This window comes from Benincasa hispida, chromosome 11 (genome assembly GCF_027475165.1).
Source record: "Benincasa hispida cultivar pf3 chromosome 11, pf3_genome.v1.1, whole genome shotgun sequence".
Lineage (NCBI taxonomy): Eukaryota > Viridiplantae > Streptophyta > Magnoliopsida > Cucurbitales > Cucurbitaceae > Benincasa > Benincasa hispida.
In genome coordinates, this window is record NC_143488.1 from 10532908 (window position 1) to 10558617 (window position 25710).

The window sequence follows — 25710 nt, forward strand, 5'->3', positions numbered from 1 at the left end:
CTACACACATTAAAGGATAATCTAGAATACATAGGAGTTCATAGTTAGTTCAGGATTAAGAACGAGTTACCTTAAGTCATCAAAATGAAATTGTCAGTTTTAACAGTAAACGACGTTATAAAGAAAAGTGACTATTTCATGGTCCGGTCTCATGCAAACATCTTTTTCATAAGATGCCCCCACTCGCATATCTATGCATGAATGATTCGGGATTACATTGTTTTTCTTAAATACAAAGTAAGTTGCATCCATAGTATTTCCAGGATAAGGTGCCCAACCCTATACCTATACTTATAGACTATTTATACTCAAATTTGATCTATTTTTATATCTCCGCATAAAGATTAAGTATTCATGCTATAGCCATGGGTTCATTAGTTTATTGCATTTAGGCTTTAACAAGTGCAATTTACATATTCAATAACAGCTTTACTAAATATACCTCAATAACATCTTTATTGCAAAATAGAATATGTTTAATGTTTACAAACTGCGAGTTTTAGGACATATAACCCAACACTATGTTTACTGAGGATTCTAAAATTATTTTCTTTGTTAGGCCTTTGGTTAAATGATTAACCAAAATCTTCTCAGACCTCACATATTCCAAGGAAATAACTCATCCATTTAACAATTGTATCACAGCTCCATGTCAGACATATATGTCTCCTTTTGCTATTATATACACTATTCTTGGCAATACCAATGGCAGCCCATGAATCACAGTGTACAGAGATTGGCACTGATACCCTCACAATGGTACATCCCTTAGTAGACTTCTAAGTCATTTAGCCTCTTATCCTGCTGATTCTAGAGGAATAAATTCAGATTCCATGGTGAATTTAGCTATGCAAGTATGTTTTGCAGACTTCCACAATATTTCTCCTTTAAGTAAAAATACATATCCATTAGTAGAACTGACTTTGTCATGTCAGTTACCTAGTTTGCATCACAATAACCTTCTAATACAATAGAAAAATTGTTGAAATGCAAACAGTAGTCTATTGTGCCCTTAAGATATCTTAACAGACGATGAAGAGCATGGCAATGATCCTTATCAGGATTATGTGTATATTTACTACTTATGATCTTTGCATATTTAGACTAAGACACACCATCTCCTTTATTTTTCTTAAGATTATGTAGTGTAATTGACAAAGAAAAAAAAAAATTCATTTTCAATTTTTCTTATTTTAAGGCCAAGTACTAGACAACTTGATATTACTTATTGTCTTTATGTTTGTTCCAAAGATGAGCATATCATCAACATACAAACATATAATCACACACTATCTCCAAATGACTTTGAATAAAATACCATTATTTGGGAACTTGCTTAAAATTATAAAAAGCTTTGTTTTTGTGCATACCCTACAACTACTTATTCATCTAAGAATTGCATGCCTTTGTATTTATATCATTTAGGCATTGCTAAATTTTTCAATGTGGGACAAAACTCTCCCACTCCCTTAACTTTTGCTATGGGTCTAAGTCTAGAAGTCATTTCCAACAAACCAAAGACCAACCCATGACTTCTAAACGTGGTGTGGTGGCCACAACCACACAAATTCAGCACACCTATTTTATTTCAACTTTAGATTTGAGTTGCACACTTATTGACCACCTCTCTTATAAGATTAAGTGTAACCATTTAATTTTCCAGATGCAGTAAATTTTGTGTCCATTGGCATTTATTTTTCTCTATGTCTTGGTTAATTCAATTTGGTTTAAATTTGATTAAATGGACCTTTTTTAATTACAGTTAATTATTGAACTCATTTGAATTGTTTGAGTTGCTGTCTAATGGAGATTAATTAGATTTAAAATGAATTAATTAAGATATTTAGGATATGTTTGGTGGGCAACTCACATTCTGTTTTATGTTTTCATGAATTCAGCTAATGTGCGTTTGGTAGGTAGTTTTAACTTTATTTTTTGGAAAACCATTTTCGGATTATATGATCGAAATAGTACAAATTCTGAAAACAACATTTTTATGTTTTAAATCAATGAATTTAAAAGCTTAAAATGTAGAATTATACTAAAAAGATAAAAACATTAACTAATACAGTATTTCATGTAATAAACTAAATTATTATTGTTAAATTAAAATATCTAATATATTATATATTATATGATTTTAAAAGATAATTATTATACAATTTGTTTACCATAAAATAAGTTAATAAATTCATTGAATAATAGTGAGTAATTATTATTAGTCTTATGGTTCATAAATATATTATCAAATACATTTTAAAAAATGATTGGAATTAAAATTTAAATTCACAATTTGCTACAAAATACATATTTGATGCACATGAAATATAACTATATCTTTTAGAAATTATATATATCTTCGAAATGTTGAGATAAATTTGAGATTTTTTTTTTACAATACGTGGGAGGAGAATTGAATTTTTTATTTCGAAGTTGACTGTACAAATTTTGTCGGCTAATTAAAAGTTTAGTAACAGTTTAAATGGGAGAAATAGAGAAGATTTTGAAGAAAATAAAATGGTTCTGTTTATTTATTTATTATTATTATTATTATTATTATTATTTGAGAATGAAAATGGTTCTATTTATGAGGTTATAGAAGAAGAAGGAAAAAAAAAAAAAAAAAAAAAGAGAAAAGGAGAGAAATAAAAAAGAAACCCTAGAGAGGTGATCTTCCTCTCAATCTTCTTCTCCGGCGAGCATTCAGAAACCCTCGAGCAGCTGCAGGTCTGCAGCGACTCCATGCGCGGATCAGGTTCGTGTTTTTCCTCTCTCTACAGGACGTGCACGAGTGGCGAAATTCTTCCTCCCTCCGTCGCGTTCATCTTTTGGCGAACAACGAGCCACCACGCGACCAACGACGTCTTATAGGCTCCGGCGACCCATCTCTGCGCAACCTCACCCTCGAATCTGATTTGCAACACGAGACCCACTTTGAACAGGCTTCACAGCAGAGTTCCTCACTTGTTCGACGAGCTTTGGCATTGACCCACACTCCGATTGGCTTCAAATTAGTGTACCCGTAACGTTTAAGGTCCAGATCTGCAAATTTTGGAGCCTTTTCGTAAGATTCGGTAAGGATAGTCGCTTTAATTTTCTTTTCGAATTGAATTTAAGTGGCTAAATGTTATTCTGAACTCTTGGAACTCATCTGTTGTCGTGTTTGGGTAAATTTCTAACTATTTGATTAAGGTTCAGCAAGGTTGAACACATTTCGGATTAGTTCGGACTCGATTAAAGTGTCCTAGATCAGTCTTTGACTTGTTAAAGGTTGGTGGTTGTAGTTTTGGACTAATTTGGAGTGACTAATTAAGGTTTATGGTGGGTTTTGGTCAAGAATATTCCTATTGAAAAATCTCTCGGTTTCAATTAAGGTTTTCAAACCGAGTTCTAACACCTAATCATTGTGTGAAAGTATTGGCTAGTTGGAAGTTTTGTTTGATTGAAAGTATTGACTGATTGAAAGTTTTGTATTTGAAAGTATTGAAAGATTAATGCTATAAAAAGTCTAAAGTACTCCTTGTTAAAGGTGTTGAAAGTTTATTTGAATGGTTTGGTTTTGTTGAAAGACTATTTGAAAGTTTTAGGTTGAAACATTTAGCTCTGAAAACATATTTGCTTGAAAGATTTTGATTTCGAAGTTACCGTTTGCAGCAAAGTTTAGATTGAAAGCTTTGTAGTGATTTGTGTTTCTACTTACTAAAGTAATTTCAAAACTTGATATGGGAATTGCTTTTCGAGTATTTTTGTACTCATCTTTGTTTTTCCAAAATGCTTTTAGATGAAGGATCATGTGATAGTTCTAAAGAAAGTGAAACTTGGCGTTCTGGTGCAGGACTTCAAAAAATGTTTATCTTAAGATTTAATAGTTTGATCTAAAAATTGTTTGTAATAACTTGCTTCCGTTGAAGTGTGTAAGTTGTCAAGGTTTCTTTTTGTTCTGTTTTTTTTCACAATTTTGTTGTAATAGCTGTATTGAGAAATACGAGCTTTTATGTTAAGCGTATTTGGACATGCTCTAGTTAGGATTTAAGTTCATTTGGGTTAGTTTCATTGGGCAGAACACTCTAAATCTCCTTTCGAATTAGTTTAAGGTTCTTTAGATTTGTCTCTAACAATTGGAAGCTCTTATTTGTAGTTTCGGAATAGTTTCAGAATTATTTGAACACTTTCCAATGAGGCTTCAAGTCTGCTTTGGTGATTTTTAGGCATTAGAACTATATTTTGATCCTTTCAACTTCAATTAGGGTGCTGTAGTTTAGTCTATAATCCTTGGGAACTCTTTGGTTGGAGTTTGTACTTGTTTCAAAGTGTTTGTATTGTGGTTTACGGTTGCTTTGGATAAGATTATGCATTACGGATGCTTTTTGAGACTCTAAATAAGGTTTCTTAGAACTCAAGGACACATATGTACAACATATAGAACAGATCCTGTTCAAGTAAGGTCGTACTCTAAATAAGGTTTCTAACCAAGCTCTAGCATTGGAATCTTGTTTTAATAATCCATGAGTCTTTTGAAAAGCATAGGAGCACTCTTGAACAATAGGTAAGAAGACTTCTACCTATCGGGTTTGTTTGTTGTATGTTTAGCATGTTACAGGTTTTATCTTTGTTATGTATATATATGCCTTGTATAAACTATTCTTGAAATTATTATATGTTCTGTTATGGCTAAGCATGTCTAGATGCTCGTTGTGTTGATTAGTGTTATTATGTGATCTTGTGATCTAATGTTTGTTTGTTGAGATTGCTTGGTTAATTACATGAGTTAATGTTGAAAGCATAATGTGGTTTCATGTGCTTTTGGCATAAGGCATGATTTAGAAGTATGCTATAGGACTCATGCCTTTTGGTGAGTTTGTGTGATAAAGAGGTTCAAGAACCGTGTCTATAAAGGAAAGTTGGGTGAATATTGATGTCACTGTTGGAATTAGAGAAGCATCCGGACCTTGCATATGGTTAAGGGCCGGTGCACAATTCGAGACCTTAGGCACGGCTAAGGGTTGAACACTGAGCGTTGTAGAGAATAACATCAGGACCTTGAGTATGGTTAAGTGTCAATGCACAATTTGAGACCTTAGTGCGAACGATGGGCGCTGTAGAGAACATTGAGACCTTGAGTATGGTATGGTTAAGGGTTGATGTACAGTTTAAGGCTTTAGCTACGACTAAGGGTTGAACGGTAAGCACTGTAGAGAACATTGAGATACTGAGAACGGTTAAAGGGCCAACAGGTCTCGAGGGACTTAGCCGCAGGCAGTCTTGTAAAAGTTAACTTGAGTGTCGAATGAGCCTAAAGATCTTAAATAAGAAGTATGCATTGTATGATATGTTGATTAATGTGCCTAGCATGTTGTAATTGTTTACTTACCTTCCATATTTATTATGCGTATATAATTGTATAATTGTTATGTATTTTGCAATGGTTGCTTGTATGCTGTTTGGTGACCCTTCAAGTGTGGGCTACTTACTAGTACATGTTGCCACCACCAGATTCAAGTCTTGTCATGGTTGCCCTTGAGTTAGGCAGTTGTATTAGACTTTAGTTGAGTTATTTTGTTTCAAGAATTGGTTTGAGATTGACTTTAGCTGAAGTTGGTTAGTTATGTAATGTATTAGCATTTGGGAAAGTTCTGTTGAATCTGATTAGAAAGTGTTTTGAATATTAGTTCTCTTGGTTGGATTTGTAGTTAATTTGTTTATCTTGTGGTGTTTATGGTTACTTTAGTATGTTGTTGTTGTTTTTTTTTTTTTGTTCTTTTCCCCCCTTCCTAAAGCATCATAGTCAGTAGAGTTAGTTAAAGGGTAAATTTTGGCAATTCTCTCTAGGGTGTTACATTCAAATTCAAATTTATAGTTTTTGACTACTGAGTAAATCTTTTGATCTGGATGTTATTTTATAGTTTTCGATTTTTCTAATTGATCTTAGAGTCTGATGGAACGTGTAGAGTGGAATTTGTGATAGAATTAGATACTAATTTTCTATTCTTTTGATTATTTTTCAGCATAAGTAAATGATTACTCAGTTCCTTGTCCGTGTGGAGACACATTAGTGATTTATGTTTAAAGCTAAAATTTGGAAGGAGAAGAATGGAGGCCAACATTTGTGACGTGAATCACCTCAATTCCGATGTTCTCTTACCTCCAAGGAAGCGTCTTCTTGCTGGCTTGAGAAAGCAAGGTGCCGATGGTGATGGTACTTTTAATCCGCCACCAGTTGCCTCCGCTTGTTCTCCTCCTCCATCTCCTTCTTGTGGCTTCACATCTATTGAATTTAATATACGGCTTAACAGTCTGTTGAGTGCTCATTCAAATTCTAACCCATCACCCGAGGAAATAGTGGAGGCCTCGAGATCAGCTGCTGCTGCAGCTGTGAAGGCTGCAGAGGCTGCTAGGGCAGCTGCTGAAGAGAAGGCTGCGATTGCAGCAAGGGCTGTTACAGCTGCAAAGAGTGCCATGGACTTGGTTGCCTCAATTTCTGAAGAAGCAGCTTATAAAGAAATAAACATGAGAAAGAATAAGCTGAAGAAACATGTACCAGTTCAGTTTCTGTACACAAAATATCAACCTCTTGAGAATACTAAGACAGATGAAGAGTTAGCCCGCAAATTGCATCGGGCAATAAATAGCTCCCCTAGAATTTTGAAGAATTCATCTGGTTCTGATGTTAGAGGCCATAAACACAAGAAATTGAAAAGCTCAACGGGCTCTGAGAAAATTAGGGTTTCCACATGTGGACAGGAGTTGGACTCTACAACTACGTGCAATGGGCATGCTAAATCTAACGAGGCTGACTCTGAGTGCAGCCTTCAGGAAGTATACAATCTCAAAGCTGATGAGAAGACTAGTAAATATGAGAAGAATAATCAGTCTCTGACGGATAATGGAGAAGAAGAGACAAGCCAGAAGGAGAAAATGTGTGACGATATTAGCGTCACTGTTAAAAAGAGGGGAAGAGTAAAGCTTAAAAAATTGCCCTTGAGTATTTGTTCTTTCAGGGACCAAGCAACTTTCAAGGATGACATGAATAATGGAAGTTCCCCAATATTGACTGTGCAAAACACGGGGTCTCCCACATCTGGAAAAGTTATTTTGCATTCTGTAGATAGCCCTACTGAAGGTGTGATGCCAATAGATTCTACATCAGTATGGAAATGCCAGGAGTTTAAAGCTCCCCTTTCTGTCAAACAAAACAAAGTTGTGCAGTCATGACTGAAATGACATATGGTATAAGGTCGCTGCTAATAGAAGTTGATAGTTGAGGTAGGATCCGTGCAGCTTTTCTTATAGAAACGACTTTACTCCATCTGTCTTCCTTTTGATCCTGCATATCTTGTTTCACCATGAACTGGGACAGACCAATTGTAAATTTCATATCATGTGTTTGAATATTCTCCAAAGTTGAAAGATATTCTTTATGACACAGAGCTTGAAGTCCAAATAAGAGAGGGAGGGTTACGATAAACCGAATACTTGAACACTCCTTGTTTTTCAGGAGGCATTTTTGTCTTGATTTCACTATATATGCTGAATATACTACAAGCAATCCCCATGTATATGTAAGTAAGATCTGTAGATGGTTGTTTTATGGTCCTGCTACAGTTGTATCCATATATTACTTAATGATGCCCTCATTTGTAGGAGTGTGGATTGAAAGAAAATTTCAAACAATTGTGTTGTACTTGTGGAAAGAGTGAAACGTTTGTTTGTTTGTTTGTTTTCTTTCCGTTTTTGGGGCATCTAGTCTTCTACATTCTCATAGAATTACTATTGTTGATTAACTAATATTAAGATCGTATACTTTGTATCTTTTCTTTTCCCCTTCAAGTGGAGGATGCCCTATCCTCGTCAATGTAATGCTCTTATATATTAATGAAAGCTTCCCTTTATATTATTAATATATTGTTTTGGCTCCAATAATTAATGTTGTATTTGAAGTATTTTTCTCTGTTATTCTTGTGTTGATGGTCACACAGATGAGCTGCAAAACTCTGTTATCATTTATAATATTTAATTTAATAATCGATGGGACGGATTAGATGGTTTTGTGGTTTGAAATTCTGTCGAGAACCTGGCATTCAAGAGATCTCTTTTGGCGGATCAAATGTTCTACCAAAGTACTGACAACATAATTTTCCAGCTCAGCAACAACAATCCTCTTGTCAACTTTTTTGAGATGGTTTTAAAAGAATAGTTATACCCCTGATAAATTTATTATCTCAACATGGTATGAACTATATTATTTACTTATGCTCTTGTTTTTAGACCGAGTGGAAATGGTGATGTATATATGGAACATTGTAATTTAAGAGATTATTTTTGTATGAGTGAAAAAAGGAAGATATAGTTGTTATATGCATGTATAACCAACCCATCAAATGCTTTGATTTCAAATATCTGTTTTCATTTTTCCTTTTTTTAGTATAAAGAATGTGGGAGGAGGGTAAAATCAGGTGTTAAAGGAAAGAATCTATGTTGAAAAAAACAATTCTTGAACTTGTATACAACATAAGATGGCCTCTAAAGAAGCTGAATGAGAAGAGAGACAATTGTAATATCCTTCTCTTCTCTCCCAATAGATCATCATGTGATCACTATTCTCTATTCTATGCCACATATCTCTGTATTTTTGGCATATAGCAAAAGAATACAAGATGGGCGAGGTGGTTTCGTTTCTTCAAAAGAAAAGATTGAATCAAGGCAAGATCCACATGAAGAGTGCAGACCAAAGAGCAAGAGAAAGAGCAGCAGTCAAATAAGTCCAAAGCATAATAACAGAGCATTCCTCTTGACCAACGCCGAACAACTGAGTCATTGTGCTAATGGACATAGCCGGTGGCGTGGTGTATTGAACCATCAACAAAAACTGGTAAAGTGGGTCCGGCGCTAAAAACCCTAATGTCTTTGCCACTTTCACTACCAAAATCCCAATTGCAGGCAGAGCCAAGTACCGAACCCCCATCACTCCCACCATCGTCTTTGGCTTCACCTTTGACGATCGCAACCCTTGAATTAGATTGCCGCCTAGTATCAGAATGGTGCTAGGAATCGTCCCATTTCTGAACAGCAACATACATATAATATCATAAAGAAAAATCCTTTCTAGAATTGAAAACAATAAAACAGAGCACATACCCAAGTAGTTGAACAGAGTCTTGGATTACTTTAAGTGGAGCATTCTCCCCAACTACGAGATTTTTTAGCCATGACACCGCTCCAAAACTCAATCCTACAATCTAATCATAAATGTTATTTTCTTTATCTCAATCTTTGGCATTCATAATTGATTATTTGTTGTATGAAAACATCCAGGACACTACTTATTACTTACAGCTCCTAAGGATGGAGGGGTCATTGACTCTTGAAAAATGGTGTGCAGAATGTGTAGTGTTTGAGCCCAAATGGAAGACAATGAACTGGCCGCTGCTTCTTGGGATTCAATCTGGAAGTAGAAGAGAAGAGAGATCAAAATTAAAGCAGCTTCTTCATGAACAAATCTCAAAGGTTGTGTAAATTTTGAAGCATTTACCTGTTCAACTGAAACAGGACCATCTTGCTTATGGAGAAGATGAGTTTGGAGGTGGGCAATACCTGAGGCTTCTTCAATTGCTTTCACTCGCAAGGAAGATTTTCTCAGAAGGTGGTAAGTATAAGTCCATTGGAAAAACCCACTTAGCTGAAATTTCAACCAACTCAACATATTAGTTTCCAAATTTGTATTAAAATCCTCAAAAGTTCAAAATGAATTACCGCCATGGAAAATGATGCATAGGAGAGTCCAAGAGAAGCACAAGTATTGTGGTTGCCAAAAGGGCTGCCATTTTCATCACAAATTGCAGGGATAATGATGAGAAGAAGGTACCCCAAGTTCCCTAATGATTTCGACCAACAAAAGAAAACATTTGTTAAAATTAGCCCAAAAGCTTAGAGTGAATAAAGAAGGAAAGAAAAGCAACCAGTAGAAGAGACTGCCATGACAAGGCCTTCAAGATATGGCTTGGGTTTCAAAATTTTGATAACAATCCATCCCAAAAGCCCTCCAAATAGAAAGGTAAGAACAATGTTGACTGGCATGAACCACCTATATATATTGTCGAGGAGATTAATGAGTAGTGAAATGAAAAGCATTGAAATGAATATAATGGGTTAATTATTTAAGGTTATACCATGAAACAATGTCCTGGAAAGTGACTGTTTTGGCCAAATTTGCAAACATGAGACAAGGAGTGAAAACAGCAAACACAATCTGCCATAAAAGAAACAAAAACCACAAAGTAAATCAGTGTTGAAATGGCAAAGATTATTGTTAATAATGGGAAAGCTAGAGCAAAAAGGGTAAAATACCTTGTTCAGAGAAATTCTAGCATGGGCAGGAAGAAGATTGCAGTAATCAGTGGACAAAAAGGCTCCCACTGAACACATCAAAAGGACTTGCAAATTGGGGATGAATGCCACCTCCAATAGTGACAACAAACCCATATCATGAATTTTGGTTTTCTTTTTGCTTTTTTCCAAATTCCAAGTGGGATACTATATGGAGAAAAATGGAGTTAAATTAAGGTGAGAAAAAGAAAGGGAAGTATTAGCCTCCTGTGCTGTGTTCAGAAGAAGAAGAAGAGCATATATGTATTTCTACATACTATTACTTTACCATATACACAACACAGAAAGATAGAGCCTTCCTAGCTACAGGACAACATATTGTTTTGGATTTTTATTGTGTGTTATAGTCTTTTTTGCATTTGGTCCCATTCATCCCTTTCTTTTTCTTCTTTTAATTAAAACCTCCCCCAAATGCACACAAATATATACTATTTTTATCAATTAATTATAATATACCTGCATCAAATCATCTTCTCCATGCATTGTCTATTCAACATTTTGACTTTTTAATGCTCATTTCTTCTGTGTGGCTATGTTGTCCCTTGGAGTAGTTGTAAAGGCAATGTGTGCCATGCCTGCTCAATAAAACTCTTGAAGTTCTACTACATCACAATGGGTTTGTATCTATAATATATTACAAGGTGAGGATGCTGGAAAAACATTTTTTTTTTACACTTTTAAGTGTAATAACATAGCATTCCTCTTGACCCACATCGAACAACTGAGTCATTGTGCCGATGGCCATGGCCGACGGTGTGGTGTATTGAACCATCAACAAGAAATGGTAAAGAGGATCCGGCTATGCAAAGTACGGAACTCCAATCACTCCAATGGTTGTGCTTGCCTTCACATTTTGAAGTAGTTACCTATGCCAGCAGGGTGTTGTTCCCCATTTTGTTTAAGGAGAAGGTGAGCTTTGTAGGTCCCCATTGGAGGCGTGGTTGGGTGCTTTCGACTGCTTCTCTGATTCTTCAACTTCAAGTTCTTCCAATCTCATGGACGAGGTTTTCACAAGCTGGTAAGTACAAGTTCAGAGGTAAAACCATCCTACCTGAAATTACTTTACCAGTTCAACATATATATTATAAGAATTAAATGACTCCAATGTAGCAGCCACCTCGCTGAAAAGAAATTATGAGTAGATTTATTGAGACAGGTCAAGTCCGAAAGTCTAGAGAGGTAGGAAGCCTATAGTCCTATCACTATAAGAAATAATGAATATGATGATAGCTCATGAAAAAAAACTATAAAAGACTTTCTATAGTATTTTCTGAAAATTTTGACAATGCATGTTATTAAAAGTTTGAGACTTTTTATAACATTTTTGTAAAGCTATAATGGATGCTGTATAGAGTATGAAAGTATAACTTATTTACGCTGCTATAAAAATATCAAATAGCGTTTTTTTTTTATTAAGTTATAGTATGTTTATATAACTAAAATAATAGATTATCGTTAATTTATAATAACATTTTCTTAATGCTATAATATTGTATTTAGAGCTTTAATATTATGCTATAATAAGTTTTTTATTCTTTTCTAATTACTATAATTATTATAATAATCTTTTAATAGCTTTTTTTTTCTATATAAATTTTGTTATAGCTTTTACTGCTATAAAAGGTGTAGCTTTTTTCTCAACAATTATTTTTTATATATAATTTATTTTTGGTGTTAAAAATAAAATCATTTTCTTTTTTAAATATCATTAAGTTAATTAAATTTTAATAAACTTTATTCCAATTACTCATTTTTAATTAGATCCACAGATAGTAAGTACTTCATAACACATTAAATAACATTAACTTTTATTCATAATTGAAGTTTCATAATCTATTAACATTACAAAAAGAAGTAGTCAATAATTATCTAGAAAAAAGAAGTTATCCAAACGATACAAAATAAAGTATTTACGGGATGTAATCACCAACATAAATTTGTTCACAAAATAAAAAAATCATCAAATGTTCAAAATTTCAATATTGTTGTCGTTGAGCTATCATTTTTTATTCCTTTTCTTGAGTTAGGGATGAAAACGGGGCGGGGGTGGGGCAGGGATGTACTCCCCATCCCCATCCCCGCCCCATTCCCTGTTTTGGGGAGTTGGGGAATCCCTGTTCGGGAATTTGGGCCCCCGCGGAAAAAATTTCCGCTTTTTTAATTTAATTTAATTTTTTATTATTTAAAATTAACTAAATTTAATATTTATATTGAAATTTTAAATTTTATGTAGAAAATTAGTATTATTATTAATATAGTTGTTTAAATTAAACGTTGCATGTTTTTTTTTAAATTATAAATTAATAAAAATTAAATGTAGTATATATGATTTTTTATTTTTTATTTTTAAAAAAACTAAAATATAGTTGAGCTACTGTTTTAGTAATATATAATTTATTATTATTATTATATATATATATATAATATATAAATATATATATATATATATATATATTATATTAACAAAAAAAAAATCGAGGCGGGGACTGGGATCGGGTTCGGGTTCGAGGACGGGGTGGGGATCCTCTCCTCGTCCCCAACCGGGGACCCGATTTAAATCTCTGGTTTGACCCTTGTCCCCGGTCAAATCGGGGATTCTCCTTCCCGATCGGGTCGGGGATCCGACCTCGCAGAGAATTCTGTCAACTCTAGTTTGAATAAGATAACATTCCATTCACCTACATAAATATATAAATATATGAATATGTGAATGCCAACAATAGTGAATTAATTAAATTAAGAAATTTTTAATAAATGTTAAAACTACTTTGAATGCAAGAAAAAACCTAACCTAAACATGACTAGTTTAATAACTAAAATAAATCTCCAAATGAAGAAAGAACCTACTCATCAAGATTAGAAAACAAAAATACTTCAACACCACCGAGTGACTATCTAGTAATTGAAGACATTACACACAAATTTTGTACAAAAAACATCCTAACATATAAAAAAATGTAGGTAAAGAAGCATTAAATTACACAACCATCAAAGTTTCTAAAACAAATATAATGAGCCTAATTGGGAAGGAATCATCGCAGGTCTTCCTTGACCATAAAACACACGTCTCACAACTCTAGATGCCTCTTCAAGGTTTGAGAATATCTCAACAAAATCTACCATATATGAACAAGTTAGCAAGAAACATATGGAAAATGGAAATAAATTTTGGTATACCTGCAATAAGTTTTGAGCCTCCCATGCTTCGCTATTGTGATCAAATACTCAAGCTCTTTCAAATAGATAGTATTGAAATCGAGAGAACTGACAAGTAAAGAAACAATTCATATCTCCATAAAAAACTCCTACACAAACCTCTCCTCATGGTCCCACTAGCCACATGCCCATACCACACCCATTAACCAAAATTGAATTAAAATTAAAAAATACATCCTTTGGAAACAAGGGAAACATAAACTCAAAATCAAGCTTGAAAAGAATGAATCAATCCTTAACTAATGAGAAAAAAAAAAAAAAAAACTCCATATCCAAATCTAAGAAACATGTTTAAAATAGGAAGTTATCCAAAATTTTGTGTAGAACCCCAAATCATAAGACTCATAACTGATACATAACCCTTCAACAATGAAGCCTAGAGGTTAATAGTAAGAGAGACTTTAAAGTAAATAAAAAATTGCAAAACCTCTTAGATCGAGAAACAAACCTTTTACGATAACATCGTTAACAAACAATCTAATAAATTTCACCAATTAAGAAATATGACTTTCAATCAAGTAATTTTATATATTAGATAGAAGTAGAAAACTATTACAAGGACATTCAATAGGATCAGAAAACAGAACATTAAAGTAAATAGAAAATTGCATGTGTAGTACAAACATGTTATCATTTATATCACTCTTTATGAGAAAATTTTGATCCTAAAACAAAATGCAACATTCAAACACTACAAAATCAAATAAAACAACCTTAAAGTAGACTTTGAGGTCCGAGTCACGAACTTTGCAGGCTGAAAAAGAGAAACGACTGAGTGTTAGTTCAAAGCAAAGAGTACATTAGAGTCGAAAAAAATTAATTGGTTGGCAATACCAAATCAAATGCAGAGCATTGAATGACTTTTTGAATTTCAAGTTATAATCATATTAGTTGTTTATTCAAGTACTTCACTACAACATCTCCCGCACACAGAACTCGATCTACCTATCCAACCTGCATGAAACCTTGAATCGAACAATAATTTCAAATCACACGACCAAAGTAAAGAGAATAAAAAAGATACCCTAAAAATTGCAACAAGAAGTTGAATCACCTGGCCATAGATGAAGTTGTGGAGAAGAGCATAGTGGAGAGGATTGTTGTGATTGACATCGTCGAATTACGAGGCTTTGGCAGATGGACAGGCATTGACAAAAAAAAAAAAAAAAACAAAGGAAGAACAAGGAATGTTTTACTTTCACTCGATCAAGACTTGTACCTCATGATCAATATTTCCCTCTTGTTTGCATACTTCTAAATTCCCCTACAAATGTGATTTGACATGTAACAAGAATATCATACTCATTTCCATGGGTAAAAACTCCCTTAAAACACACAAAACAAAACAAAACAAAATACTAACTTATTAGAAGTTAGGTATCAACTACCTATCAATTTAGAAATCATGAAAGCTTCTCCAAAATAAAATTCATCCAAAATTAAAGCTAGCAGTCAATAACGTATTAAGTAACCTATCAATTTACAAACCATGAAAGCTTCTCCAAATTGAAATTCAAGGATATATATTGTTTAAGTATTAAGTAACACTCCCCTCAAAATTTGAGATGCGAAGAAAAAGGCGAAGCAATCGTAGACATATAGTGTTGTCATTTTCTTCTCATTACAAAAACTTAGTACATAGAAACTTGTAACAAATAACAAGAAATAAGGTTCTTTTTACTTACTAGCAGTGTGTTGTAAATAATCTATAAAATCTCTTCAATTCACTTAGGTGAGTCTCTTTAACCAGACAATTTGATTCTAGGATGTGCAAAAGTTATTATGCTTATAAGATGAAACCCTCGTTGTGCCAATAACCAAACCATATCTAGAACAAATAACTCGAGGAATAATCTATAAAAATAGAGAATGAGAATATGTTCTAATTTCTAACGTGTTGCCTAAACTTGGCTTAAAATCTACATGTTCTAAGCTCTCATTAGTAAGTTAGTAACAAACATTAAAAAAAGAAACTAGACAAATAAATTTAAGGAACTAATAGTGTACTTAACACTTCGTATGTTGAACCAGCTATATTGTGAACTTAAACGTTTAAATTTCAAAACCACACAATAAACTTGTAAATGTCAAAAGAAATTATTTAGCTCCCTCTTTCAAAATTAAGATCCATTTATTTGCCACCCTCTGAACTATAAAATGTTACTTAAATTAAGAAAAAAATAAAAAATAATGATCAAATCAAGAATCTAAATTTCACAAGACATGTCAACATATGTAATCAATCACATTTTTTTAACACATCATCTTCCATTCAAATAAGAGATGTGTATGTAAGGTTCAGTTTCTATTTTTATGTGGGTTGGTTTTTTAGTTTTTGTTTCAATAGTTTTTTTTGTAAAAAAAAAAAAAGGAAAAAAAAAACCTTTAAAGTTGTTTAGTTTGAAGAGGATTGAATCCTTGCCTTCTTCACTATCCGACTAGTTACATTGTTGTTACACTTAACAAACAAAAATCCTAAAAAATCAACTGAGAATTTATAAATTTTCAATTAAAAGCTACTGCGAAACATATATGATCTATCAGTCTGTATCATCTTCCAAAGTTAAAGCCAAATTACATTTAAAAAACCAAAGCTTTATGGAACATAAGAATTAAAGTATTCAAAGAATTAGAACTAACAAACATTTAACAAAGCACTTGAAAATAAATAGTCACCACATTAAATGCCTATGAAAAGTTTCTCATCCAATTATTAGAAAGTTAATTTGTCTAATATGCTTCATTCTAACAATGAAACCCAAAACTTGTTCTCCATCTAAAAATCAAAATTAAATTCCTCTCACCTCTACAAATTAGAACCAACATCGCAACCAACATCTAAAAATCGAAGTCACAGACCTTTTCTAAAAATAAAAACAAATTCCCTGGTCGTCTTCTAGAAATCAAAGTCGCAACCTTACTCCTCTGAAAATTGAATTTGTTGTCGTAACCCTGATTCTTTGAAATTCACGATGTTGCAACCCTCTGAAATTGAAAACAAATCCTCTTCCTATCTATTAGATAAAACAAAAATATAATTAAAACAAAAGATAAAATCTAATCACTATTAGCTTTGTTGTAAACGTAGGTCGAACCATATTTTTCGCAGTTGTATCAGTCAAAGTGGTTAGCCATGAAAGTTCAAGCGCTGCATTCAGTATTAGGGCACTCTTTCCTGAGTCTCTACACCTTTGCAGAGCCATCGACCTTGTAGAACTGGAGGATAGTGAGCTTCACCTTCTCGTGCTTGTGCTTGATCTTCTTAGGCTTGGTGTAAGTCTTCTTTTTACGCTTCTTGGTGACTCTTTTGAGACCTAGAACAAGGTGGAGTGTGGATTCCTTTTGAGTATTGTAGTCGGATAGGGTTTCGCAATCCTTTACCTATCATTAAGATAAAGAAGTTGGGGAGTTGAGAGAAAAAAGCAGTGAGACTAAAACTAGGGAAGAAGAGATCGTGAGAAGCTAATGATACCTATTTTTTCTTTCTGTAAAATTTGAGAGTTAAGCGCGCAACTTTAAAAAATTTTTAAAACAAATTTCCTCCTTCTCTTTTATAGTCAATTTTATAAAAAGCAATATTAAAAGGCTATACAAGGCCATATTTGGTGGAGTGCATGATGAGCCTAAAAAAGCCTAGGTTAGACATAAGAAGTCTCAACCTAGGAGGGAGGCTTTAGAGATGTCCAGGCGTAATGAGGCCTGGAGAGCATGGAGAAGAAGCCTACTCATGATAAGCCTACAAGGGCTTGAGCCTAAAGAAGTCTAGGCTAGGCATGAGAAACTTGAGTCTAGGAGGAAGACTCTAGAGGAGGCTAGATGCGATGCGTGCATATGGAGTGTTCGGTGGCTAAGTAGGTGTCGTTAGGTCTACCTAATCCGAAACAAACAATATTTATAAAATTCATACATCTACTAATACTAGTTTGTAGTTAAAACGGAAGTAAAAGGTTGATCCACAAGGAAGGTTTTAATTCTAATCCTTTCTTAACTACCTTGACATTTAAAGCAATAAAACGGGGGTTTGATAAAATTGAAAAAATACGAAAAATCAAAAGATAGAAGATGATTGTAAATAAGTGAAGAATAATCTTGCTTCTAGTTCAAGTTAGATGTTCAATGCAATTCCGATCATCGAATTCTAAAAGTTAATTGACAATCGGATTATGCTCACAACTACTCACTTAATCGATCAAGCTAGTCTCTACAAAGGCCGACAACTAGCAATAACCTAGTCGAGAGAGTGTCCTAATCATTGATTAAGGTTGGATAGGCCAAACCTTAATCAACCTATATGCTCCTACTTCTATTGGGTTCGATAGTGGTCATATAGAATAGAAAACATGCGCATTAGGTTCTAGGATTCAATTGCATTGATTAATTGTTAAGATAGCTTACTTAATTAACCAAGTTTTCTCCAAATCTAGTAATTAATGCATCCTAGGAATAGCCATCAAACACAAAATTACTATTGCCTCTTGTAGATCTTGGCTAGACATCGATCACATTGAAAACAACGTATTCAACAATGATTGTGACAAAACCAAGATCTAGGCTATACATGTTCAAGATAAAGATCATTCAACATGCATCAAGATTAAGCATAAATTCAAGAGAGCAAAAATCAGATTGCAATTGCTAAGGAAAAAGAGAAAACTCAAAATAATTTGCAAGAACCCTTGAAATCTAGAAACAAGATTCAATCCAATCTTCACAAATTCATAGACAAACTTTATGAAGAATTACAAGAGTTTTGTTTACATTTCAACAAAAATATAAAATCTAACCTAAATTGGAACAAAAATTACCAAAGAAGTGAAAGAAATCGAAGAGAGATCCCAGCCTCCATGGAATTTTCTTCCCCTCCCCCTACAAAAATGAAGGAAAAACCTTTTATAGTTTGCAGGGTAGCATCACGACGCTGGCGTAGCGTTGCAACGCTAAATTGATGAAAAGCCAAGAAGCGTTGGGCTTGCGTTGCAACACTGCCGTGTTTTGCAACAGAATGAAGCGTTTTTTCTTCAAGCGTTGCGCAACGCCTCTTCTAGGATCGTGATGTTGCAACTCGATGGTGAAACTCGATCCTCAATGGCATTTTGGTAATTTACGTGATTCTCTTCAATTTGTCGATTTTCTTGGTTATTTTGCATTCTTTTTGGTACAATCTTCTCTTAATGACTTCTAAATGCCTCGGGGACCGTTTTACCTACAAAATTAGCAATTAAAGCAAATAATCAATACAATTTTGGGGGAATTAACATAGAAAATATGCATCCTTTAAAAACCTAACAAAACACCCCCAACTTAGTTCTTAGTCGTCCCAAGCAAGTCTAAACTAGAACTATGCATACATTCAAGTAAAAGCATGAATATCAATCGTGCATTTATTTAGAGAACTCATTAAAAAATGTTAATATGTTCATGTGGTTTACTAAAAATTCGATTCTATCTCTATTTTCAACAATCAAGTAAACGAATGATACAAATGGGCATTTAAACCTTTAAAATATTTCTAACAAAGAATTGAAGTCTATTTTTGAAAAGAAAACATCTTTTTTCTTGTAAATCCATAAAGGAAATGACTACTTAGTTCTAGTTTATTTAAAGGCTAAAACTAGTAGAAAGGCTATATCTAACTCTCAATTCCTCATCGCCATACATTGGTTCAATTATTGGTCTAGGATATACCTACTTGCATTGGATAGAGACAATTCTAATACAAGGGTGCTTTTTTATAAACTCACACACACCAAACGTAATTAGCATTTCTTTTACTTAGAGGGGTAACTTTCACACTCATACTACTGGGAACCTATCGCTATTTTCTCGCGGGCCCTAACCATGCAGACACTGAAGGAACTCTTATCAAAGAGTACCTCTGAGTGGAAGCAAGATCGTTCTAAATTCATTGGGACAAAAACACCACATTCACAATCAAACATACAAGTTATGCATTTAACAATAAATTACGGCATGCCTTTCAAACTTATATGCAAAAGAACGAGAGACATACCAATTGAAGAATTCTTCTTCCCTTGAACTCTCGCTCTCGTCAGGAATCTGCAACTCACGCAGTCGCTGCGCTCGCCAAGGCTATCATCCACCAAACTCGCTGTCGTCTACCATCGAACGGACTTCTCATGAACTGGCAGCAAGGAGAACACAACCACTCGGAAACCTCGGTATTCTCGAAGTGAGAATCTGGGAGGTATGGGCTCTATTAGATTTGGTAGAGGGGAGGAGGAAACAACGATCGTTTACCACGACCAAGCAAGTGAGAGATGTCTGAAGTCTATCGTATAGGCGGGTGCTTGATCGTTTAACAAAAGGTGCACGATCGTGTAGTAAATGGGGCCGATCGTTTAGGTAAATCGCTCCGCGTGCGTGATCATTTAGCAAATACTATGCAATCGTTTAGGTAAGTTGCGCGTGTACACGATCGTTTAGTAAACTTTGAGCAATTGTGTATGCTCTCATTTGCTAAGCAATGGGCAATGTACTAATTCGTGTAGTGATTAATCGATCTCTTTGCAAAATGAAAATCATTTTCATTTTATCCTTCAGTTATGAAAACTGATTGCAACCTCCCACTATCTCATTAGGTTATGGAGAAAAAACCGCCAATAATTATCTTATAATTGCTTAATTAGAAATAATATAATCATATTATATTTATAATCTATAGTTTAATATCACATCATATGTAACATATAAACCATAGTCATTTTCTCCTCCACTAGATATAAATCATATTTGTATCCTTTTTCCTCCAATTAATGTATCTCATACATCATGTCAACTATATTATATATAATTGATCTGTTTAATTATATCATATATAATCAAACTTTCTCTTGTCAATTTGAACACTTCAAACTAACCCAAAAACTGATTCTCAACTTGAATCCATTGAGCTACCAAGGGGACCTTATGGACCTGTGGCTCGAAGCTCCAATGGTACATGAATAGCTGACTAAACTCTTTAGCGAGATATACCATCCGTTAATTGCCAGACATTCTACCAATAGATGCACTCTTCTCACCACAGATATATTTCTATGTCCATCGGATATAACCAATCAATGGTACGATAATCCTTCACAGATGCTTGATGCGTTATTTTATGCGATGAAATAATGGTGTAGAATGCGATGGTAGAATATACGTTGTGCATGCAAGTTTTCTCAGCAAGATCCAAGTATAAATCCTACTGAGTTTCCTGGTAAGCCTAGGGTCGAACACAGGGACTAAGGAAAATAGTATGCAATGGTAATTTTAGATCACTTTGCGGTAACAAATAAATAAAGTGTTGGTTGGTTTGTTGTTGAAGGTATAAAAGTGTATACGGCGGATTTGAGAAAAGAGTAATTATGTGACAGATACAATGAGTATGTGGAGGAACGGGTTGAGAAGGTCTTTATCTAGCGTTCCCTAAGAATGCGTTCAAGCTATGCGATCATGCTACACTCATACGACAGCAGTTCATTTTTCAATGCAAATGCAGTAGCTCATAATTTTAGGACGCATGCGATGAATGCGATAATGTCTATAGAGCTTAGTCCTAAGTCTCTACTTCTTGCCTATGCGATGACGAAAGATGCACAGAAGGACAAGGCGACCGCATACAATCATATCCTATCTCTAGGATGCATGCGATGCGTTAATAGCAAACAGAGCTTATTCCTAAGCTTCTATCTCTTGATTATGCGGTTCTAATCTGACTCTCCCGAGCCTAGATTCTAATCTGACTTTTCCAAGCCTAGATTCTATCTTTAGACTACCTTTCCTAGTATCCCTAATGGACGAATGACACATACATAAAATAAGATAATCGTATAGAATGAAGTTCTCAGGTTATGCTAGCTAAGTGTTTCTCAACCTATTTGACAGATTTAGCTACTCATGCGTAATGTATAGAGAGTGGACAAATATAAAGATGCAATTTCCATTTTATAAATAGATTCAGAGTACAAAATGACAATTAAAAATCAGGGTAGAGAGCCTGGTAGCAATATCTTACTTCCCAAGGTTTTTACACTGCGTTATCTCTATTCTGCTCAAAAGATGTTCTTGCTTCTGCAAGAGTTGGCCCTCTCTCTACTTTCTACGCTTCCCGACACTCTTCCAAGCTTACCGGGACGATCCCTCGGTGTAATCTCCCTTCACTCGCTTCCGCCTCCTAAGTAAAAGAAAAACTATGAACAAGGCTAACTTCTATCTATATGGTGAATTCTGTAAACTGAGTGAACTCCTTCAGTGAAGGTGGCCTTCGGTATTTATAGAGCTTCAGGGTGAAAAGCTTCTTCTCCCTTATGATTGCACTGATGGGATGACATTAATTCTCTGTCTAATGCGCCGAATAATTGTCACCGAAAAGTTGAGTGTCCTTGCTACAGTAGGTCGTTAACAGCTTGTCAACATAATTCGAAATCGACCGTCATCAGCTTTCTGTCCCATCGTGATTTATTAAGCTTTCACTCAGATGCGCCAGCTCTATGCGGCCACATTCTTGAGCAGATTTTCGCGAGCGCAAATGATCGCACAACCTTGTGGTCGCAATCTCTTAATGTGCTCGGACGTTAATTTCTTCGGATCACATTTCTGCCTTGCGACAACGCATTTTCTGCACAAAAATACATGAGTTAGTTGTTTTCATTCGATGGACGCATGTGATCGCAATGTTGTGAATTTAATGCTTTTGGACGCAATATTGTATATTTTTACCATTGCAATCCTGCATTGTTTTATAACTTTGCGTTGTAATAACGTGCATTTTAGCCCGTTATCAATGCTCGTAAGTACAGTTGGGCCAATTTACCATTTTGCCCCTATAATTATATCTAACTCCTTAAGTACCACCGATCCCTCTAATGAATAATACAACCAATTTAATAATTAATGAATATAATCATATTATATTCTTACCCTATAGTTTGATATCATATATCTACTATAGTAATTTCTCCTCCACTTGATATAAATCATATTTATATCTAATTTCCTCCAAAATGATGTATCTTATATATTTAGCCAATTATATCATATATAATTAACCAGTTCAATTATATCATATATAATCGAACTCCTTCTTGTCAATTGAACATTTCAAACTAACCCAAACACTGATTCTCGACTTTATCTAAGCTACCCAGGGGACCTAATGGACCTATGGCTCGAAGCTTCAACAGTATGTGAATAACTGACTAAACTCTTTAGCCACGAGATCCACCATCCGTTAACTGTTAAGCATTCCACTAAAGACCAACAGCTGAACTCTTCTTACCACAAATATATTTCTATGTCCATAAGATATAACCAATCATGAGTATGATGACCCTTCACAGATGCTCTTAAGTATAGCTTGGCCCCTGTAGTTACATCCCACTCCTTAAGTACCACTGATTCCTCTAATGAATAATACAATATAGTCCAACTATGTGTTAACATTTATCGGGCTAAGAGAAGGTGTGTAGCGTCACATCGTTCAAGCCCTGGAATCAGCCCTTAAGGGAGATATCTATCTACTTGCCCCTGCCTCAAGAAAAGAGTGAATTCCATCTTATGTAGCTGAGTTCCTAGCTCCCAAATCAGACGAATCCTCAAAATGGTAGGTTTGAATCGGCAACCTGGCCACTCACACCCATACAAATCAAAGGACCGCCCTCAATGGCAGGAGTTCCCAACTCACTCAGGATTGAGGTCATATTACCTATGGTCATCCTAGTGAAGTGAAGTCTCTGTCATGAATGGTGTTATATAACAAGACGTTAACACTTCGTGGTCAGGTCTTATACAAACTCTTTATATAGGACGCCCCTACTCGCATGTCTCCTACATGAATGATCAGGCTTAGATCATCTGTGACAAGTCCCAACACTTGTGACCATTCCATAAAGCGGGTCGCATCTATAGCGTTATCAGGATAAGGTTTCCCTCCTATATCCATATACTACAGACCATTTTGGTTATCACTCAAGACATGATCCACTTGTATGTCACCATATACATGCTTAAGTTACATACAGATAACCAGGGATTTTATGTTTATTGGTTTGTGGTAAAGCAAATAAAACATACAACTGAGCAAAAACAAGATGTGATGTAAATATCATATATTATACATCACAAGCGTTCGTACAAACTGTTTACAAACTACAGGACACGAAACTTTAAGGCATCAACCCCAATAGAAAATGGATTAAATAAAACAATAAAGACATTTCGATCTGATCGAGGTAGATAATATATAATTCTAAAATTCCAGGACTATTTGATAGAACATGGAATTTTATCCCAACTCTCAACACTATGTACACCTTAGCAGAATGGTGTATCAAAAAGGAGAAAATGAACCCTGTTGGACATGGTTTGGTCATGATGAGTTATGCTTCCTTACCTGACTCGTTTTTGGTTTATGCACTACAGACTGCAACCTACATTTTGAACTGTGTTCTATCCAAAAGTGTTACTAAAACACCTTTGGAGGGAATGGTCGTAAAGGTAGTTTACGTCATTTCAGGATTTAGGATTGCCCAATACACATGCTTGAGGCAATTCCTAAGAAATTGAATCTCGTTCAAAATTGTACCTTTTTGCAGGTTACCCTAAAGGAATGAGATGTGGTTACTTCTTTGATCCTAAGGATAATAAAGTATTTGTGTCAACAAACGCTACATTTCTAGAAGAAGGCCACATAAGGGAGCATAAGCCACGCAATAAGATAGTGTTAAGTGAACTTTCCAGTGAAACTACTGAACCTTCAACAAGAGTTGTTGAAGAGCTCAATACCTCAACAAGAGTTGTTGAAATTGGTTCATCTAGTAGGTCACATGCACCTCAAACGTTGAGGGAGCCTCGACGTAGTGGGAGAGTTGTGAACCCGCCTATTCGTTATATAGGTTTAACAAAAACCCTAGTTGTTGTAGTTGACGGTGATGTTGAGGATCCATTGTCTTACAATAAGGCAATAGAGGATGCTGACAAAGATGAATGGATCAAAGTCATGGATCTTGAAATAGAGTTTATGTACTTCCATTCGGTTTAGGATCTTGTAGATCAACCTGATGGAGTAAAACCTATGTTGGGTTTTATGCCCTAAAACTCGTAGATAATAAATGCTATCAATTGACCATCATCAATAAAGAGCTATCGATGTTAATTCAATAAATGTTATATCGTGTTGTTTTCTATTTTGTTTTAATAATCCTAAATCCAATAAACTAACATCCAGAGTTGCCTTATGAGACTTGAATTGTATGTGGAGACATATAGGTGTCAATGTTCAAAAAACAGCCTAAAGGGTCTATAATATAGGGATAACGCTGGGTACCTTATCTTGGTGACATTATAGATATGACCCACTTTGTATTTGATACAAATGCAATGATTCAACGCGTTCGTGTAAATGACATGCGAGTGGAGGTATCCTATGCAATGAGTTTTCATAATAACGAACTACGAAATAGTAACCACTAGATGTAATGTCATTAACTAGTTAGGTTCCTATTTCAATTGGATGACCTAAGAATCTTAGTCTTAATCCTAAATGTATTATGAACTCCGGTTCACGAGGAATTGTCCTTTATTTATATGGGTGAGAGTGTCCAGATCATCGACTGAAAATGCCTATCATTTTGGAAATACAAGATGAAATTCACTCCTTCCTGACTTCAGGGTAAGTAGATGAGTGTTCCCTTAAGTGGTGTCTCTAGGACTTGAACAAAGTGCGTTGCTCTTTCATTGGCTCAAGAGGGTTTTTGTTTATTGGTTGGACCATAAACATATTGTTCATTAAGGAGCATCGGTACTTAAGGAGTCAAAGGTAACCTAAGGGTAAAATGGTAATTTGACCTAGTTGGCATTACGAACACTCATAGAATCATGATAGATTATTTGAATCTATTCTAAGACCCCTTCAATTCTATTTGAAGATTTTTTCTGTCTAAAATCAAAATTCTTTTATTCAATCGATTACCAATATATTCCCTTGTTTTGTACTTTTTTTTTTGTCAATTGAATTGAATCTATTACATTTTTGTTCATATTGAAATGAATCGGAATTGATAAGGAGTTGGTCAATCATGCTCGAACATGTACTTATTATAAGTGCCTATT

The 25710-nt window shown here is 34.6% G+C and overlaps 2 protein-coding genes and 1 long non-coding RNA gene across 4 annotated transcripts in view; 2 read left to right on the forward strand and 1 right to left on the reverse strand.

Moving 5' to 3' along the window:
• The first annotated feature begins 2508 nt into the window (after positions 1-2508).
• Positions 2509-7900, forward strand: LOC120090985 (uncharacterized). Its single transcript, XM_039048732.2, has 2 exons — positions 2509-3074; positions 6006-7900. The coding sequence occupies exon 2, from the start codon at positions 6091-6093 to the stop codon at positions 7210-7212; it is 1122 nt and encodes a 373-aa protein (XP_038904660.1). The 5' UTR covers positions 2509-3074; positions 6006-6090; the 3' UTR covers positions 7213-7900.
• A 556-nt stretch (positions 7901-8456) lies between these two features.
• LOC120092152 (protein PIN-LIKES 7-like) lies at positions 8457-10626 on the reverse strand. Of its 2 annotated transcripts, XM_039050376.2 has the most exons (8): positions 10345-10626; positions 10167-10246; positions 9957-10081; positions 9751-9872; positions 9530-9676; positions 9332-9442; positions 9136-9236; positions 8457-9059 (listed from the first exon to the last, which is right to left on the reverse strand). In XM_039050376.2, exons 1-8 carry the CDS (start codon positions 10477-10479, stop codon positions 8696-8698), a joined length of 1185 nt encoding a protein of 394 aa, XP_038906304.2. In that variant the 5' UTR covers positions 10480-10626; the 3' UTR covers positions 8457-8695. The 2 variants fall into 2 exon arrangements, with proteins under 2 accessions (XP_038906304.2, XP_038906303.2); XM_039050375.2 differs by having other exon boundaries at positions 9332-9676.
• Positions 10627-10845: 219 nt separating this feature from the next.
• The window catches only part of LOC150032379 (uncharacterized), a 35234-nt gene continuing 20369 nt past the window's right edge, over positions 10846-25710 (forward strand). Inside the window, exon 1 of the long non-coding RNA XR_016524367.1 lies at positions 10846-11401. This is a non-coding gene — a long non-coding RNA (uncharacterized LOC150032379). The remainder of the gene's footprint in view (positions 11402-25710) is intronic.